This window comes from Argopecten irradians, chromosome 4, assembly GCF_041381155.1.
Source record: "Argopecten irradians isolate NY chromosome 4, Ai_NY, whole genome shotgun sequence".
NCBI lineage: Eukaryota > Metazoa > Mollusca > Bivalvia > Pectinida > Pectinidae > Argopecten > Argopecten irradians.
This window is the reverse complement of record NC_091137.1, coordinates 45,439,632-45,460,914: the sequence shown is the minus strand read 5'-3', so window position 1 is coordinate 45,460,914 and position 21,283 is coordinate 45,439,632. Positions and strand designations below refer to the sequence as shown.

Here is a 21,283-nt window from a genome sequence, read left to right as displayed (position 1 = left end):
AGCCAATAATGTACTTTAAACTTTTTTCGCATTCCCAAGACAACGTCAACATGCACAAACGTTATAAAGTAAAATAGAAACAAGTGTCAAGCAAGACACTTCTTTCAATCGTTCACCTTAATTACGTTACATCTCATTAGATATTGTTGAAATTATATCTGCCATAACTGGGCGAACATTTTGCCATTCTATTTGTTCGTCACTAGATTGGTATTGGTTATTTCAATAAACTACACCCGCAATGCGCACAGTAAATTGGTATTGGTTATTTCAATAAACTACGACGCAAAGCGCACTCACTTTTTAAAGTGATATCACCTTACTGTTTTGTCAATTAACCAAACTAGGCTTTGAGAAAGAAATTTCATGATTTAAAATACAGATGATAGAATGGATGAAGAATCGATATATTACAGGAGTGTAATGACTTACATAATTACATATTTATTACAGAAATCCACACACTATATAGTAAAGCGATAGTGGTGTCTGATTCCACACGTATCTGTATGCTGAGTGTTCGTGCCTTAGCTGGCTCCAGTGATCCTCTTCGCTGTGTTCGTAACACTGTACAAGGAGCTCAGTTTCTGACAGTCGACACCAGTAACCAAGTCATCTACTATGTCAGTACAACAACAAACGACATCAGGGAATATGACATTAACACGGCTACTACCCGTCATATTACCACAGTTCAGACAGTCTCAGGTAAAATACATATCACGGTCCTGTTGTTCAAAGCATGGTTAGCTTAATCACATTATTAGAGAGATTTTCATTTCTTATATACTGCGAAATTTATGATCATATCTTCATTAAACTCAACAGGTAGGTAAAACATGGATCTTTTAAGATTCTTATAACTTTTTTGTAAATTTCGTATTACCAACCAATATTTATCTTAATTTGAAAATTGTCTTTAATCTGTGAGGAGCCTAATCAGCTTTTGAACAACTGGGCCCAGATGTTAAAACGCTGTTCATCGGGTTGTATAATGATCCGCTTTTAAAAACGTATCAGTGGCTTACTATTATATGACTATATTCTATTATTTTTTTCTACCATTAAATTATTTTCCTAACACAATTATTTAAAAATACTTATATGAAAATTTATTTTTAGGCTAATACATCTATATCTATAGGAGCATCATTAATACATGTAATACATGGCATATTAATAAAATTCAATTGTTCTTCGATACATACTTTTATCATTATTTGAAAATTTGTTTCATTAATATATTGCTAAATTTTATCAACTGTAAATATATAATTAAATTTGTCAAATTTCTGGCTAGGAGAGTGTTTATAAAGACTTAGCACGTTATATGATAAAATAATTATTAAATGTATAGTGTTCATTTTCGCAGGTGGACAATTTCGTGATATCCTCTTTGGTAGTAATTCGCGGAGAAACATATTGGTGTATTTGTCGATTTATAACTGTAAGATGTTATCTTTAATAAAGTTAATGGTCTGTCTGGCCATTGCATACGCGGATATTTAATTATATCAGCAAATAAAACAAAATTTATCCTGCGATACATATTAATTATTGAGACGTCTATAAATCATTAATGTAGAAGAAAGATATAGACTAGTGGAATTAATTAAAGGTAACACATTATATGATTATATTTTGTGTTAATTTTTTAGTTACAATAAACTGTTTTTATTTCATACGCATACAATGTTTCATCAGATATAAAATAACAGCAAATACAGAAATTGATCGGTACAGTTTTCAATCGATAACTATATAGCATGTTATATTTGTAGGACTTGCTTTTGACTGGATAGATAGGAATCTTTTCTGGACAGAATCTTCCACAGGCAAGATCAAGTACATCAGTTTGACGACACTTGCTGCCACAGAATTTGAACTGGTTTCTTCACCCCCATCTGACATGACAATAGATCCACATAGCAGGTATAATTCTATTCCTTCTCTTACCAACACATTCAACTCCACAAACACCGCATATTTAAATGATTTAAGGAAAGCAAATAAAATTTTGTTAAAACGGGACAAAGTAATATATACAGTGTATTTATCTGTATGTATACATATCTTTCACGATTTCCAGGGATAGCGATCTATACATCATTTGGATATGTCTTATAAAAATTGAAGGACCTACGCGCGCTTCGAATGAACAGGTGGTTTCGTAGTTTATGTAAATCTTCAAAAGAAGTCTCTGCATTCTTGTAATTGGTCAGATTTTGTTTTCTTCTGGACTGCCTTCAGTTACTATGACATTATCCAGGGGAGTAAAGACCGAGTTTGATCGTAACCCCGTGGAATTAAGAATGCTTACATATGTATCAATAATTTTGGTAATGTTTGATTGTCTTTCAAATCAGGACGCTGTTCTGGGTGGAAGGTACAAGTGGATACGAGATGAAGATTGTGTCAATGTCATTGGTTTCCAAGGTAAAGTCTGTGATACTGACACCACCATCACCAGCTACAATCAAAGGTATATTCTTTGATGTCATCAGCAACAGGTATGTATTTATACAAATTAAACTTTTAACATACATATTTTTCCAGAAATGTTGTTTTAGCACTTTTTGAGTGTAAACATTTACTTTGCAAACCAAAGAACTTTTTTGCTCCTAGTGCACTGGTCTTCTTCCACAGTTTGACCCCTCTGTAAAGTTCAAAAGATAAAATATTGTGGGTTGATGTTTGTGCCATTTGTCCATTGCATCTATTGCGATGCATGCAATTTAAACTATACAACTGTTGTTAAAAAGACAAAAATACCGTTGAAATTCATCGGTGAAGCGAGCCCAGAGTGCACACGAGTTATGCAGCAAAAATGATTACTAGATTAAGGAAAAAGGAATCGATCAATTGAAAATGATTTTGGAAAAACAGCATGTATAAAATTGTTATATTAAAAAAAAATGATTTTTCATTTAAACCACTAAATTTGAATTTAAGATATATATATTATATTATTGAAACATGTATTTACTTTTGTAAAAGTGTTGTTTCCTATTTTCCAATACAGATTGTTCTTTGTTGAATCTGAAAAACTGTCCAGTATAGAACGAAATGGTAGCGATATAAATCATTTCTTCACTGGAATACAAGCTGTACAGGATCTGTTGATATATAAGGTAATTATAGCAAATGATATAGCGAACAGTTACATCCGGGCACATATGTGTATTTTTCGTGTTCATGGTGGCAGTTATATGGTATATCGATGAATAAAACCACCAGTTGCTACTGTGGTTAGAATCAAATGCATGTCTGCGTATCATGTATATACATTACCATGTATCTGTCTTCTTTTGCTGTCATAACATACCTGCCGATGCGGGTTATCTGGAATTTATTTTAAAAATCATAGAAAATGCCTGGTTTGCTTTCCGCAAGCTATACGCCGGTGCGGGTAATACGCAGGAATAACGGAAATGTTGTATTTGGCGGCCGCCAGATAATTTAAGTGGCAGCCGCCAAATAAAACATTTTCGTTATCCTGAAAAACATTTTCCTATGTGAGCCTAATACGCTTCCGTATTTATCGACACTTTTTGTTTGTTTGTTTGTTTTTAAAATAATGGGTTATATATGGAAAATATACATTAATGGCTTTGAGTCGACTTTGTGAGGACATTCTCTTAAAGGGGTCATAAAGTTTTACATTAGAAATATAATTATTTTATTTCACAATGTGTCTATCGACAGGTTTTGGTGTTGTTGATTTTAAATTTTGCTTTGTTTTGGTTTGTTGTTATTGTTGCTTATTAAAATTATTGGTTATATTTGATTTCTCTTAAGAGATATGCGATTTGGTCGGTCACATCAAGTCCAATGTTATATACGAATGGGCTGCAGCACAACTATCCAGTAATCTCCAATTTGACGAGCAGAATGGGAGTAATAACTGCGATGGCAGTTTATGATGAATCACTCCAACGACAATCAAAAGGTATTATGTAAATCAACATCCATGTTTGTTTATTCTGTGAGTGTTATATGTGTCATAACTAGGAGAAAAAATGACATTATATATGTTTTCCATAATCTTTTGAAAACCACAAGGTTTGATGAATTAACCTGTGAAAATCATTCAAACACATCAACAAAAATGTATGACTCCTTATTAACAGTAGACACAACACTAGTTTTGCACTGTAAAAGTTCTTTTTTATACTTAATGTGTGTTTTGATTAAAAAAAACTGCTTAAGTCACTTAACATTTACTAAAACACTGTAAAAGTCGAAATGAAATTGTAGACCGCAACTTGGTTTCATGATTTGACGATTTGGTTTCATGATCTACTCATTTCACTGCTCATAGACGTAAATAAAGCGATCGTTTTAAAAACTGCTGTAAGCTTCGTCAGTAAGAAAATTACGGCACATACAATTGTTTGGTTTTCCCCTTTCCTTTATATGTAGCTTATCTCACTTCTGACACTAATTCTCATTTTTTGGATCAATTTTCTAAGAAAAAAACTTATTCTGACGTCTATTCATATAAATTTCTGTGTCAGACGGCTAATTACGAAAACAACATACACGGGCATATAAAGTTCAATAAGGTTTTATTTAGAACAATCAGTACTGCCACATAATACATTCCAATCGAAACCCAAACATGTATTCCAAGAATCTAAATCATCAAGTTTCAACTTAAACCGAATGGTAACTGCAGTATACTTTCCTAAATATATTATAAAAATATATCTAAGTTATCACAAAAGGTTTATAGATACAATATGACACAAAACTATACACCAAAATCAGAACACTAGCAACGTGTTAACTATTTCAGTTAAAATCCACCACTCTGAATACATAATCTAAACTGTAACAGGACAACTCGCACAGAACTAACCGGAAAAACTACCAAACTCAACCGCCCCTAGTTAGAGCCAACAACACCTTTTATACTGGCTATTTTAAACTAATGCCATCACTTTCCACTACAACTTAGACGTACATGTACTACTAAAATCTTATGTAAGAATGACATTATATGCCACTATAACCAATTACTAGTACCCCCTCCCCAAATGACCTCGTGCATATTATATTTTAGTCCAGAGGCTGAGAGCCCCTATTAATGAACTTACACTTTTTTTAAGATCAAAATCTGCGACCCTTGGAACTGGCCACACTAACTTCCAAATTTTGACCTCATATCCATTTACACACTACAGTCCCCAGACTCTGTATCACTTTTTATAGACACAATAATCAACAAACTTTAAGTTCCCTTATCTAATGATTCAGACTTACTGATAACACTAAATCTACTCATTAACACTGAGAACACTACACGATCCCTAATCTAATGTTAATTACAGACTTCTTAATACAATTATCACCGACCATAAACTGACCCTACACGATATATCACATATAGACTCACCTTACCAATACAAAACCAAAGACATTTGATCCAAGGGACATAATCCAGGAAAATGTTCCAAACTTAAATTACACACAAGTTTAATAATTTGTTTTAATGTGTTCCACTCTTTTTTTCTTTACAGGACCATGCGCTCATTTAAATGGGGGATGTGAACAACTATGCTTGACTGGTGTAACCGGAAATGCTGTTTGCGCATGCTCATATGGATTGACACTTTTGTCTGATGGAAAGAGATGTGGCAGTGGTAATATCATATGGAATCGATTTATATACTACTCAAATATACTCGTTCGATGTTAAACAAATTCAAATTCAAAAGGTATAGAACAATTCGTTTTCAAGTCAAGGCACATTTTCTTATTTCTAATGTGTTAGAGAATTTAAACTTCAGGTGTAATATATAAGATAAAAAATAGTTCTTCCTAGCCAAGGCAAATTATCGTCATTCTACTAGTATTTTCATATACTTTATTACTACTTTCGAAGCAATTTATGGATAAAAATTATAGTGTTATCTTATCAGACATGTTTGGTAAAATCGTGTTATTTGATGGTTTGGTTTAATTGTGTCTCGTGCTTGTCTTGTGGATTTATAATTGTGAATAGGTTAGGAGGTATACGCCGCCTACAGACTTTAACCGTCAATGATTGGATGGTTGGTTGGTTAGCTTAAAAACGAAGTACCCGTCAAATGTTCCGTATTTGTGTTAAAGTCACCATTCGAAAGTGGATGCGTAGTGATTATACACGATATACTTTAATCAATGCAAAATAAAAAAAAAGTTATGTCAGTATCCCAGCAGTCAGGTAACCTTTTACTGCTTGTTTCAGTTCCATTATCCAGTAATTTCCTACTAGTATCGGATATTAACCATGGCAGATTACTTCAAATTTCTACCGTAAATGCACAAGTGACAACCCTGGACATCAATGGCGTTGGAAGGCCGATCGCCGCTGTGGTAGATTTGAGAGCGTCATATGTTTATTGGACTGACGCAAACGAGGGCAGTATTAAGCGATCTACTCTGAATGACAGCCATACGGAAATTATTTACACATCGCCTGGTGAGTTAGGGCAGTATTAAGCACATCGCCTGGTGAGTTAGGGCAGTATTAAGCGATCCACTCTGAACGGCAGCCATACTGAAATTATTTACACATCGCCTGGCTCCAGGATCATGAAACAATCTTAGACTTAAGTTTAGACTTAAGGATTTACTCTTCTGAGATGTCAACATTTTCTTTATTAAACTTTTTTTTATATATATCTTTTTGGAAACAAGAGTTCATGCCATAAAAGAAAATGGAAGAAAAAAAACATATGTCCGTGTGCTCGCTTTTGAGCTATTGTCACTCCAAGATACCTAATTGACAAAATATTGGATTTTATGGGAATTTTGTCGTTTGACCATATACACAAGATATTAAAGCCATAATTTCCTAATAAGGTGTTTGATATGTATGGATGTTTGAAAAATTTATTTTCCAGTAGTCTTCTCTAAAAATATTCCAGTTTTGATTAATATGACTAATATTTTTTCCTCCGAATAACAACATATGCTACCCTTACCCCTTAATTTTGAGCTACAAAATACACCATTTTCAGCCATTTTTGCCAAATTTAACCCTTTATAGGAAAAGTTCCGGTATTAAAAATTTTGTTAATATTTTGTATATCCACAGGGAAAGGGAGTTCTTTCTAAATCAGGCAGAAAAATAGGGGGTCCGTGTGCTTACTTTTTTGCCCCATTTGAATATTTGTTATTTTTCGGTATTTTAGAGTAAAAAATAAAAGTGCTCAAATTACCATTAAATATAAAAATAAAGTGACAAATTGTATCAATTTCCACATTAATGCTCAATGTTTTAATTACCACGAACCCAGTAAAGATTTACAGCAAAAATTAGCCCGATACAGCTAAAGATACTGGCGCAATGATGATTTAAGTAAAAACAATTTCAGTAAAAAAATGGTAAAACTGTGGTTCTACTCGAAAAAAGCGAAAAAAGACACAATTTCCAAATGGCCGCAAAATGGGCTATTTCTTAAAATCCCCGTATAAAAAGAAATCTGCTAAAACTAGAAATGTAATATTTTGGCAAAATTTGCAACTGGCAACTTGCTACAGATATTGATAGATTTTATTTGAAAATCTCATAACTTCTTTGATCTATGTCGAAACAAGACTGCAACGGGACTGAAACCTCAGAAGAATACATCCTTAACCAATCAGAAATGACGTAACTTCTTGTTACGTCAACTTTGATTGGCTTAGTCTAAACTTAAAACAGTTTTTTTACTTAAGATTGTTTCATAATCGTGAGGCCTGGTGAGTTAGGGCAATATTTAGCGATCTACTCTGAACAGCAGCCATTCTGAAACTATTTACACATCACCTGGTGAGTTAGGACAGTATTATGCGTTCTACTCTGAACGGCAGCCATACTGAAATTATTTACACATCACCTGGTGAGTTAGAAAAGTATTAAGCGGTCTGTTCTGAACGGCAGCCATTCTTAAATTATTTACACATCACCTGGTGAGTTAGGGAAGCCATATTGAAATTATTTACACATCTATTTGTGAGTTAGGGCAGCCATACTGAAATTATTTACACATCATCTGGTGAGTAAGGGCAGTATTAAGTGATCTACCCTGAACGGCAGCCATACTGAAATAATTTACACATCATCTCACTTTCGCGTGCGATTTAACTTCAAAGACTATGAGAACAAAAAAGATCGATGCGAAAATGTTTTAAATACACGTAAAGTAAAACCAAAGAGCTCTCGATCGCGAAAGGAACTGTCGTAAAAACTTATTACGTGCGATAGCGCAAAATATAGTCGCAACAATGATATGTTTTTAGTCATCTGACCATAGGTCATGGTGACCTATTGCGATAGTCTTTTGTCCGCCGTCGCGCGTCGTTCTTCGTGCGTTAACAGTTCCTTGTAAACACAATAACATGGCATGAGTAAATTTGAACTAAGCTTTATGAAAATATGTATTACGTAAATCATTGGAAAGAGAACAGGTAAAGTAGAGTCCAAGTCAAGTTTTGTTTTTTCAGTTTTTAATAATACATTTACAGCACTGGGGTATTTATTTTCTCATATATATGTTTCGTACAGTTAACTAATTTCAAACACATTGTATCTTATATTTTGGGTTTATTCTGCATTCATATCCTACTCCACGTGAGTTATCTACACAGATATGATACTTCTGATGTACAGGTGTAGACTCGTTTGTCAATTCCTTGGCCATGGACTATTCGACCGGTAATCTGTACTTCACGGTATCAGGTGATGCCACTACGACATCCCCAGGCAGTGTTGGGGTGCTTAGACCTTCTACCAGACTGGCAAGAACTCTGGTGAACAACCTAAACTATATCAATGGCTTAGCACTTTATCCATCAAAAGGGTTAGTACAGAAAAAAGCAACATTTGGACCTTGCAAAACGACAATTTATAATTTGTAATCATTTTGCTGACATCCCCATGTTAGTTTTTAATTTTCTAGTTTAAGTGTAACTGATGCAACGCCAATCTAAAATATGAATGATGTAATGCTAAGTAAAATTTCAAGTGTTTTATTTCAGTACTAATTAAAATTACATTTTAAGAAATCAAAAGACAATTAATTTGGTGGAAATTTTATTAAACTAAGCTTTTTAACTTCTTTTATAAAATAAATTAAAACGAATTGCATTTTCAAAATGTATTTCCAGTAATATAATAATATAGTAATATAAGTACAGTATAACGTGCTACCGGAACTAGCTCATTTGGCTGGTAAAACCAGGTTTTCGGATACTGATTTTACAATAAAAGAATGGATATACTGGAATAGAGAGGAATCCATTTTAGATTATGGCAGTTTTGACATGTTATACTGTAATGTATAATTTCAGTTTTCTTTTCCTGACAGGTTAATGTTCTTCACGCACGATGACGGCAACGCCACATTTACACGGATTGTACAAGCCTCGATGGACGGAACATCCACAAGAGACATTATCGCCATTGACCCCTCGGACGTTCTTACGAATCTTGCTATAGACTACACCTGTTAGTAGAAATTATCATGGGAAATACATTTATTGGCTTGTACCGTGCATTTGTAACAGCATGTGTAATTAGTCACGAATTTCAAAACGTAGCATCAATTCCATTTTTGCATATCTCAAAGAGTTATCAATGTCCGTCGCATCCCGCCCTGTCTGTCACTACCCCGACACAGCCCGTCAGTTGAGTCACAACCCCGTCACAGCCCGTCATGTGAGTCACAACCCCGTCACAGCCCGTCATGTGAGTCACAACCCCGTCACAGCCCGTCATGTGAGTCACAACCCCGTCACAGCCCGTCATGTGAGTCACACCCCATGTGATCACAACCCCGTCAAGCGTCATGTGAGTCACTACCCCGTCACACCCGTCATGTGAGTCACAACCCCGTCACAGCCCGTCATGTGAGTCACAACCCCGTCACAGCCCGTCATGTGAGTCACTACCCGTCACAGCCCGTCATGTGAGTCACAACCCGTCACAACCCGTCATGTGAGTCACAACCCCGTCACACCGTCATGTGAGTCACAACCCCGTCACAGCCGTCATGTGAGTCACAACCCGCACACCCGTCTTGAGTCACAACCCGTCACACCGTCATGTGAGTCACAACCCCGTCACACGTCTGTGAGTCACACCCGTCACACCGTCATGTGAGTCACAACCCCGTCACAGCGCAGTAGTCACACCCGTCACACCCGTGTGAGTCACAACCCCGTCACAGCCCGTCATGTGAGTCACAACCCCGTCACAGCCCGTCATGTGAGTCACAACCCCGTCACAGCCCGTCATGTGAGTCACACCCCTCACACCCCGTCATGTGAGTCACAACCCCGTCACAGCCCGTCATGTGAGTCACAACCCCGTCACAACCCGTCATGTGAGTCACAACCCGTCACACCCGTCATGTGAGTCACAACCCCGTCACAACCCGTCATGTGAGTCACAACCCCGTCACAGCCCGTCATGTGAGTCACAACCCCGTCACAGCCCGTCATGTGAGTCACAACCCCGTCACAACCCGTCATGTGAGTCACAACCCCGTCACACGTGATCACACCCCGTCACACCCGTCATGTGAGTCACAACCCCGTCACAACCGTCATGTGAGTCACAACCCCGTCACAACCCGTCATGTGAGTCACAACCCCGTCACAACCCGTCATGTGAGTCACAACCCGTCACAACCCGTCATGTGAGTCAACCTCACACCCGTCATGTGAGTACACCCGTCACAGCCCGTCATGTGAGTCACAACCCCGTCACAACCCGTCATGTGAGTCACAACCCCGTCACACCGTCATGTGAGTCACAACCCCGTCACAGCCCGTCATGTGAGTCACAACCCGTCACAGCGTCATGTGAGTCACAACCCCGTCACACCCGTCATGTGAGTCACAACCCCGTCACAGCCCGTCATGTGAGTCACAACCCCGTCACATCATGTGAGTCACAACCCGTCACACCGTCATGTGAGTCACAACACCCGTCATGTGAGTCACAACCCCGTCACAACCCGTCATGTGAGTCACAACCCCCGTCATTCACAACCCGCCCGTCATGTGAGTCACAACCCCGTCACAACCCGTCATGTGAGTCACAACCCCGTCACAACCCGTCATGTGAGTCACACCCGTCACACCACCTCGTCATGTGAGTCACACCGCACACCCGTCATGTGATCACACCCGCATGTGATCACAACCCCGTCAAGTCACACCCCACACCGTCTGTGAGTCACAACCCCGTCACAACCCGTCATGTGAGTCACAACCCCGTCACACCCGTCATGTGAGTCACAACCCGCACCCGTCATGTGATCACACCCTCCAACTCGTCTGTGAGTCACAACCCCGTCACAACCCGTCATGTGAGTCACAACCCCGCACAACCCGTCATGTGAGTCACACACCCCCGTCACAACCCGTCATGTGAGTCACCAACCCCTTCACAACCCGTCATGTGAGTCCTACCCGCCACAGCCCGTCATGTCCGTCACTACCTCTTTACAACCCGCCATGTGAGTCACAACCCCGCCACAACCCGCCATGTGAGTCACAACCCCGTCACAACCCGTCATGTGAGTCACAACCCCGTCACAACCCGCCATGTGAGTCACAACCCCGCCACAACCCGTCATGTGAGTCACAACCCCGCCACAACCCGTCATGTGAGTCACAACCCCGTCACAACCCGCCATGTGAGTCACAACCCCGCCACAACCCGTCATGTGAGTCACAACCCCGCCACAACCCGTCATGTGAGTCACAACCCCGTCACAACCCGCCATGTGAGTCACAACCCCGCCACAACCCGTCATGTGAGTCACAACCCCGCCACAACCCGCCATGTGAGTCACAACCCCGCCACAACCCGCCATGTCCTTTCCATCACGATGAGGTACAGAGACGGTGTGTAGTTACAGTTATTTTACTATTCCAGCTGATCGACTCTACTGGTCGTCGAATCGAGGCGGGGTAGAATCAAGCAGTCTGTCGGGGGCTGAACGGACTAAACTTACTACCCCCACATCAAGAGTAGAATCCATAGATGTGGACGGGGGCTACCTTTATCTGACGTCGGACAGGAAACAGTAAGTGGCGAGCAAATGTCGTGATAAAATCAGTTCCATTTAAATAAAAAATGTAGACTTCAAGACGAGTTTCATAAAATCTCATATAAAAATTAACACAAATTTAAGATACTTTTTATCACATAACTACAAAAACCTATATCACAAAGAATTTCACGTCAAAATAAATTTCAAAAATCCGGCGGAGGCCGCCATTTTGTCCCCGCTGTTCTCGTAGTCCTGATGTCACGTCATTTTTCCTTACGTCATTTCATTGTTTCTGTCTGAAGTCACAATGAATTTCCAGCCAATGAAAATCGCCCCAGATCATATTACACTAGTGACATATCACAAAAATATTACACGGGCGAAATCACTGGATATCAGGCGGCTTATGTGATAAAAATATAAAGTATGCTATCAGCGAGACAAAACAAATCATTTTATCGCATTTTTATGATAAAAAGTATCGCCAAGGCTTGCAAAAATAAAAACTTCTTAGACTCGTTTCATAAAACCTCATATGAAATGAACACTCATATTAGATCCTTTAGATATGTGACCCTCAATATAATAACTTGATACCACTAAACTGTATTGCAGCAAAGTCGTGAAGATAAGTCTACAGAGTCAACTTGAAGCGACTTTCATGGCCGACAATGCTGAACTAGGAGTGTTACACAACATTTTCGTATACCCAGGACAATCGCAGCAAGGTTTGTTATCCTATAGAAGTCATCATTCCACTGTTGTCCGAAGTTTAGTTAATGATTAAATTGATTAAGTTTTGCGGCAGCTAAATTTCGCAAATTTATGCCGTATGCCTTGTTTACAGCGATCAAAAATCCGCAATCCATAGTTAATACTATATTTTACTTATAGTTGAAACTTTTTGGCGTGGAATTAATTTTCATGAATTCTGATTGAGCGAGAAATACGCGAAATTAAATCGCGCGAGAAAATAAGTTAGTTTAGCTATTCCGTCTAGCATATTACAAAGTTACCTCCCTTGCGGTTAGGTATCCTATTGTGACGTCATTATTTAGCGAGTGAAACTCACGTTGTGTTCTCTGAAAACTATGACGTTACGCAAGCAAACACATGACATCACAATCAATACCTACCCGCAAGTGCAGATAACTCTGTAATATGCAAATGCAGAATATGTATAATCATTTATTGTACCGTATAACATAACATTATAACTCGATCATCCTTCAGTGTACAGTTGTTTTTTGGAGGGAAAATAATCTCGCTATATTTCGACGAACATAAATACCCGCGAACAAAATTGAAAGACTTACCTTATTTATATTAATTTTGTAATTAATAAATTCGCAAATATCTCTCCCCGTGTAAAGGTATCATAGAGAAAACCGCGAAATAATATATTTCCTCGTGAAATTAAGCAACTATGCAGTATACACTTGTGAAATATTCATGTTTTCTACTGATATGTAAGAAATATGTAAGACATATCTATGAAAGACTTACAGAATGTACCTTATTAATATTAATTTTGTAATTAATAAATTCGCAAATATCTCTCCCCGTGTAAAGGTATCATAGAGAAAACCGCGAAATAATATATTTCCTCGCGATATTAAGCAACTATACAATATAAACTTTTGAAATATTCATTTTTCCTACAGATGTATGAGAAATATGTATTTATCTATCAATTTTTAAGTTGTAAATCTCATACTATAATACGTTTATCGAAATTAGTTTACCGAAGTAAGACATAAGATTAATTACCTGGTCGGACTGAATGACATGGATGCAGTTTCTATGGATTCCACTAAAATACAATCGGAAATATAACTATACTGATTTAATATCATGTTCATTTCAGTTAGTTCCGTGTGCAGTACTAACAACGGGGGATGTAGTACCTTTTGTCTACCGAAGTCGTCGCCGTCCTCATCTTACTGCGCATGTCAGGATGGGACAAGTCTCAAGTCAAACGATCCTTACACATGTCAAGGAGGTAAACTACTAATTGGGACACATAACTTTGACAATATTCTTAAATGAATTTCTTCCTAACGTATCCCTTAATACCGACCCATATTTGACTTTTAGTTGAGCGCTTGTTTTTGTGAGAAAACTTCTGGGTTCTATCCGCTGGCCGAGACACACCACATATGCTATAAAGTGATAGTTTATACTCCTGCTTAGCTACATGTTGCATATAAGATAAGCCATCGAAATAAATTCATGTTGTTATTAGGACGTTAAAACTAAAAGATGACAGAACCAAACCAGTTATAGATCATTCGTAGTAATACGCTGAAAAATCAAATCTAAAATGTAAAGTTCAATTCTTACCTACTCCATACGCCCTTTTGCCGAGAGTTTGGTTTGTCCTTTTCTAAAAAAAACTGGCTGTCTAGCACAATAGAAACCATAATAACTGTTTTGTAACTGTGTCATTCGACCTTGGAAACTTCTAATAATCAACAGTAGGGATTAGATATAACTAAAACTATTAAACTAAACATTAACTAAATTAAAAAGTAATTAAGATAAAAAAATGCCTTCATGATGAATATCTTCACAGTAAAATGTTACTCATAAGGGAGCTACATGTATCACGATTAGTCTTAATTTAAAGATGTTATTTTCTGTCTTTGCTTTCTGTTTATAATAAGATGCATAATAAACCTCGTGTATATCTCGAAGAACAAGACAAACTTCGAACAAACGCAATTCCGTAATTCGGATTAATATTTTTTTGTTATAATTAAAAAGATATCGAGTTAACGAGGTTCGACATAATCGATTAATTCTGATATATCGAGTTGTTACATTATTACATCTTGATTTACAGTAATTCGATGTCCGGTAGCTGTACCGAATGGTCAAATCGATTCTTCATGTACACACAACGCTGGGGAGGTGTGTACTTTTCGTTGTGATCAAGGATATCTCAGAACTATTTCAGCGACAACAATGACTTGTGGTCAGACCGGAAATTGGGACGAAAATGTGTCACAGCTGTGTCAATGTAAGTTGATGAAGTCAATTAACAGTTTTATATATGGATTAACTTAAAACAGATTTTATGAAAAACGTCTATTAATGGTTTTTTCTTTATCATTCAATCTACTATAGAAAATCTTTTAAAAATGTTAAATTCATTTATTCATTTTGGGACTTATATGAAACATAACGCCGTTATATATATCAGCCAACCAGAAGCGACATTACAAATGGCAAGGTCATTTTTTCTTTATAAGTCGATTAAGTAAAATTTTAAGCAGTAGTACGTAGTAATAAAACTGCTGTACAGTTGTTTTATTCGCAGTGGATTTCAGTTCGATATATTCACGATCAAGATAAAAATGTAACGTCGCTTCTGAATGGATGCGAATGATGTTATGATTTCATAGAAAAAAAAATCCAAAAATGAATTTTGGTAATTTGAACAGATTTTCTGTAGAAAATTGAATTATAAAGATTTATTTGAATACATTTTTTATGTTATTCGTCGTACAGACTAGAGAACACTCAAAGTTTTATGTAATGTTTCCATATAGAGATTGGGCAGTGCTTTAATTGCATTAAAGGTGGTATGAAGGCAATGGGATACAGACATATTCAATGTAGCGCGTGCCACATGTAGAATATGTCTGTATCCCATTGACCATATGTCAATAATGTTCATTTCGAAAAATAATTGAGATGACCGAGGCGGAACGTCTACCGGTGTATCGTTGTCAGGTTAGTGATGCGGTCCGAAGTTGAGCGAGCCGCCATATTTGATTTTCAACCGAAGAAAGTTACTGTGATTTATGGTATTACCGTGGAGCTGTTGATTGTTTGTCATGTATGCATCTGTCTACGAACGCAATATACACTTAACTCTTCATAGTCGTGACTTTTATTTTCTAGTACGGAGGATAGCAAAGTGTTTGCATGGTGGGTGTAGGCCTATGTTGAATGCAAAGACGGGGATACAGCTGATGATACTGTTTCGGTTAAGCTACCTGTAATGTTTTTTTCTGGAAACATGTACATGACCTGTTTACCTATTGTTCGCTTAGACGCTCACAGAATTGTTCTCCGACAATAAGATGTTCTGTATATTTAGGTGAGATGAGTGACCGTACCCATACTGACGTAACTATGGAATTCCCCGCACATTCCAGAGGAAACCCCCCTCCCGGTTGCAGCCCCGACCAGCGATTCATTTTGTTGTTTATTACCGTTACAAACATGAACACATCTTTGTTTTCATGTCAAATACATATTTAATTGGATCTTATAAAAACTCTTTATTGTTATTTTAAACTCCGTCAACTTATGAAGCAAAATCTTATCGAGGCGTGAACTAGAAGTAGTCCGAACCTGTCCTGCGTTTGTATTCATACGTCATTGCGATTACGCTAATTTGACGCATCTCACCTCCCATTGACTCCCAAGTTAATCCTTAATCAAAATGGAAAGAAAGTGAAATAACTTATATAGCTTATTACTGTTCGATATTGTCAAAAAACATCAACGTATCTCCTCGTTAACTAGTATTAAAGATGATATCGCGATTTTCCAAACGAAGTTGAATTACTATAAAGTATTCAGTAATGAATATCTGTGAACCTCGTAGGTACAACATATTTGTATTTTCGCGTCATTATGAATCGATATACTGTAAATCACTTTGTTTTCGCGAACACAAAATTTCGCGCCTTTGTAATTTTTAACCTATTTGTGAATAAATGAATTCACGACCAAGGACTCTTTCTGAAAAATGTGCATTCATATACCGGTATGCGTTTATATAGGGATTGAATGTATTTTTCTAATATTCATAGCGACTTTGAAGCTATCTATATATCCCGTGGAGCGCGTAATCCTCGGAAGATAATTATTATGTAGATAGCTTCTACTATTCATAGCCTCTATGAAAATTATAAAAATGCATTCAATCCATATATTTACATTAGAAAAAAAAAATATAAAAATATAATGTATTGAAAGGATATTACATTATATTTAAAAATATGACACCCATATACGACGAGAAACGAGATTAATGGAACAGCTGGATGACAAATTCGTTCATCAACGTCGCGTTTTCAAGCTTCCGCCTTCCGGTCGACCGTTTTTTGCAAGTGACAAACGATAAACAATAAATATAAGTTAAATAAGATTTAATTGACTCATTACAGTAAACCTTAGTTGATTCTACATCAAGAAACAACACATTAAAGATTATACATTAAAATATTGTTTTTATTGATATGAAAATGGCGTAATGTTTGAAATCAGCTGATCGATGCACGAGATCATAGTGTTTTCATAGGCAAATTTTTGTTTTCGTCAGTTGGTTGATTCATATAGTGACGAAACACTCCGGATGTAAATATACAACTATTAACGAAACATTTAAATTTGTGATCGAGCTCTCACGCGAATTTACACGAAAATTTGTGCCTCAGGAAAATAAAGTTTATGGTTTATAAACTGTATGCGTTATACCTTTATCTTTCTTATTAAAGCTGAAGACGATGGTATTACTCCCGAAAATCAACAGACAATTATTTATGTGGCAGCTGGACTTGGTGGACTGGTCATCATCTCGATCACTATAGTGGCCATAGTGTGCGTCGTAATAAGGAAGAAGTAAGTACCGAAAACACTTCTCGATGAACATAAGATGCACGTGTACGTGAGCAGAGGAACAAATTAGTATTCCCAATGAACTAAAGATACACCTGTATATAAGTAGAAAAAAATTGATAAATGTGTCCGTAAGTATAGATAAAACCTAGTTTTCTTAATGAACTGACGGTACGTGTGTACGTATGTATAGATAAAACTTAGATTATCAATGAACTGACGGTACATGTGTAAGTAAGTATAGAGAAAAATGAGTATTCTCAATAAACTGATGGTACTTGTGTACGTAAGTATATAGAAAACAATTAGTATTCTCTTTGAAATAACGGTACATGTATATGTATGTATATAGAAAAAACTTAGTATTGTCTTTGAACTGACGGTACATATATAATATGTATGTATGTATAGAGAACACTTGGTATTCTTAATGAACTTAATGTACACGTGAAGGTAAGTATAGAGAAAACTACGCATTTCAAAGAATTGAAGATACGTGTTATTAGGAAAAAAGAAAAGCAGATGTGTGAAGGATACGTATACATTTGATATAGGTAGCTTCATATTGGGTTGAATAAATATCTTATGTTAGCCAAAATGTAATTTGTTATCCAGCTTATTGTAAATAAAAGGATAAAATAAAAGCAAAGGAATAATATAAAAACGAATAAAACTGATTAATAGCATAGAAATATATAATTGGAGTAAAACAATGTTTTATACATAAAACGTTTTGAGTATCAATGTATTTGTCTTATCTTAAATCTATTTTATATTGTACAACAGGAGGTTGTCGACAAACCAAGATCGACAAAGGAGTGAACCAAATGTGTATTACACACCTAATCATCAAATGTCACAACAACAAATGACACCACCAGGAGCTATCAACCATGCCATGTATAGCCAAGCATCAAACGAGAAAATGATGTGTGAACCCTCTTTGTCTGTCCCTACCCCGCCAGCATACTCCGCCAAGGCAGAAAACGTGTATGATACCATACCAACTCCTCCTTATGAAGAGCCCTCACGGATACAACATGCTCCCTCAGTGAGGTCGCAGACATCCATCGTCTCGGCGCAAAGTTCTGACTCGGATTATTTGACATTGATTCGCACATAAAGTCGTAAACATAAGGGGCTACTGTCAGTGGGGTTAATCACCCCGGACTATCTCATAATAAAACTGAAGTTCATGAGAAAACAACTGACCAATCACAGGCCTACGGATATTTTGTAGAAGATTGTAGCTAGAGCGCCGCCAAACTTAAAAAAACCCACCGTCAACTAAATAATAAATATCCCTTTGATGTTAATCAAAGAACCAATCATCCTGTCTCAACTGTCGCCTACTGAGCCTTCAGTTTTGTTATAACATAGTTAATGGGTAAATATAACGATAGTGATAGTAACCCCTAGAATATCGAGGATGGACAGGAACTCAAATAAACTTACAGAACAATCTTGTGTTTCCACTAACTTAGCTAACCTAGTTTGGGTAATCCTCATTTCGTTCTTTATTGGGTCAAAATATCCAGAGCTTTTAAGAAGTGTGATTCAATAAAGAAAGGAAATAGTTCAAACATCGCCAAAAAGGTATATTTCAATAATTTGATAATCAATTAAGAATGGTTTGTATTTTTCCTAGCGATGATGATAAGTAGTATTATTTAGGAAATACAAATTCCTTTGTGAGCGAAATCAAAGCCTTCATAAATGGTCAAATTAGTCTGAGCGTTCATTGGAAGTTGTGACTATATTGGTAATAAACCATTTCTAATGACAATCGTAAACGTAAGCATCCAAGTAGCCAATAGTGTTTGGCGGGTTTGTATAAATTAGGGTGAATCCGAGAATGGCTATATTTTACACATTGTACCTGCTTTATCGCATAGTACTTCAATCAGTAATTTTAACGTTACCAATTATAATTCTTGATAATACCATAGGGTTTATAAAAAAATTGGTTTTCTTTCGCACAATGGATATAGAACAATAGTTTTTTGTAAATTTTGTTTTTTGTTATGTGACCAAATTAACTTCACCGAATTGCTGCCTAAAAACGAGTCAGTTATGATAATAATAGTGAATAGTATAATTAGAATTAGTATAATTAAAACTGCTTTGTATTTGAAACAACATAGGATTTTTGGCTGCTTTGTATTTGAAACAACATAGGATTTTTGGCTGATTTTTTTTACAATCTGGCCTAACATTTTCAGCTTCCAGATAGCTTGGCAATACATATATCAATGTGTCTTAAGATTGGCTTACGTAATGGGACATCATTCCCTATTAAACGTAATATTATCTGACCATCATTAAAATTGTAATTTTTTATGTTTATTAAACTGGATTTATAATAATGCGACTATCCCCCTCCTCATAATATTGTTCAGTAATGCCTATTTTTTCGAACAGAAAAGGAAAACTTTTAGTGTAAAAAAGTCACCTAAATATATATTATTTTTACATCAGATGTGCACTAATGTATATATAATTTAATGATGTCATGTTGCGATAGTAAATATCAATATATATCCCTATGCACAATTGCTTCTCATTGTGGTTAATGCCATTGGGTATACTGTAAGCCAAGTAATTTTCGTGTGCAACTAAATTTCGAGGAAGATCGGAATGCGCGAAAATCAATAACCACAAAATTGTCCTGAGTCCAGGAATTACAAAACCATTGTATTCTTAATTGAAAATTTAAAACAATTTGAAAATGTTGTCCAACATAAAAACGCGACATACGTCACCGGGAAAATACCTTAGATTACAGTAAATATGTTTGTTTTTGTTAAAACTACAATTAAACAAGGACTCTGCCTGTGTGTTTTAGCGACATTTTCCGATTGGCTATAGTGGTACATGTATCATGTGGTTCTAGACGGAAAAGACTTGATGAAAGAGTTTTTTTTATCAATCATGAAATGACTTTCTCTAAGAGTTGTACAACTACGGTATGGGCATACTATTTTAAGTTTTTAATGATTATGACTGATACGTTACTTGTGTATTTATTCTAGGTTGATAATTCCATTTTGTTAATTGACTCGACTTCATGTCTTTATTGTATCAAAATAGCATAGATGCATTATGTATTTCAAGACATTCTTACAATTGAAACCTTCATATGATAATAAAGAACAATCCATTTTAAAATTTCTATTTTGAAATTAGACCTTTGAAATGGTCCCTTAACCCCGGATAGAATTTTGTCCCGGCTACTGAATGGTTGAATAATTATGAACTTCCAACGTAAAAAAATCCTGAGATATCTATCCTTAGGTACACTATAGGGAACAACCAACTATATAAAACAAAGACCTTCGAAATGGCCCCTGCGTATACAAGATTGAGCCCAGGGTAGAATTTTAACCCGGCCGCTGATTGGCTGGCTAATTATGAATTTCAAAAGTAAAAATGTTTTCTGACAGGTAATTATTCCTAGATAACCATGATATGAATTTGGAAATTCATATTGAGATTTAGGTTCAAAATATCAATTTTGATAATGAATAGGTAAAAACATTAGAATTTCAGGATTTTTTAGTGCAAAATGCGCCTGATTTCAATAAAGCTACCCTGGTTGGAGTTTGAGCAGA

General features: G+C 36.4%; 1 protein-coding gene across 1 annotated transcript in view; it reads left to right on the top strand.

Annotated features, from left to right (window-relative positions):
- Positions 1–19,831, top strand: part of LOC138321826 (low-density lipoprotein receptor-related protein 4-like) — a 36,528-nt gene extending 16,697 nt beyond the window's left edge. Inside the window, exons 6-20 of the mRNA XM_069265811.1 lie at positions 454–708; positions 1,782–1,932; positions 2,367–2,510; positions 3,023–3,131; positions 3,799–3,949; positions 5,523–5,645; positions 6,233–6,466; positions 8,642–8,831; positions 9,339–9,478; positions 11,918–12,068; positions 12,651–12,763; positions 13,903–14,037; positions 14,881–15,057; positions 17,552–17,675; positions 18,459–19,831. Coding sequence (XP_069121912.1) covers positions 454–708; positions 1,782–1,932; positions 2,367–2,510; positions 3,023–3,131; positions 3,799–3,949; positions 5,523–5,645; positions 6,233–6,466; positions 8,642–8,831; positions 9,339–9,478; positions 11,918–12,068; positions 12,651–12,763; positions 13,903–14,037; positions 14,881–15,057; positions 17,552–17,675; positions 18,459–18,795 — 2,534 coding nt within the window. The 3' untranslated portion in view covers positions 18,796–19,831. The remainder of the gene's footprint in view (positions 1–453; positions 709–1,781; positions 1,933–2,366; positions 2,511–3,022; positions 3,132–3,798; positions 3,950–5,522; positions 5,646–6,232; positions 6,467–8,641; positions 8,832–9,338; positions 9,479–11,917; positions 12,069–12,650; positions 12,764–13,902; positions 14,038–14,880; positions 15,058–17,551; positions 17,676–18,458) is intronic.
- The last annotated feature ends 1,452 nt before the right edge of the window (positions 19,832–21,283 follow it).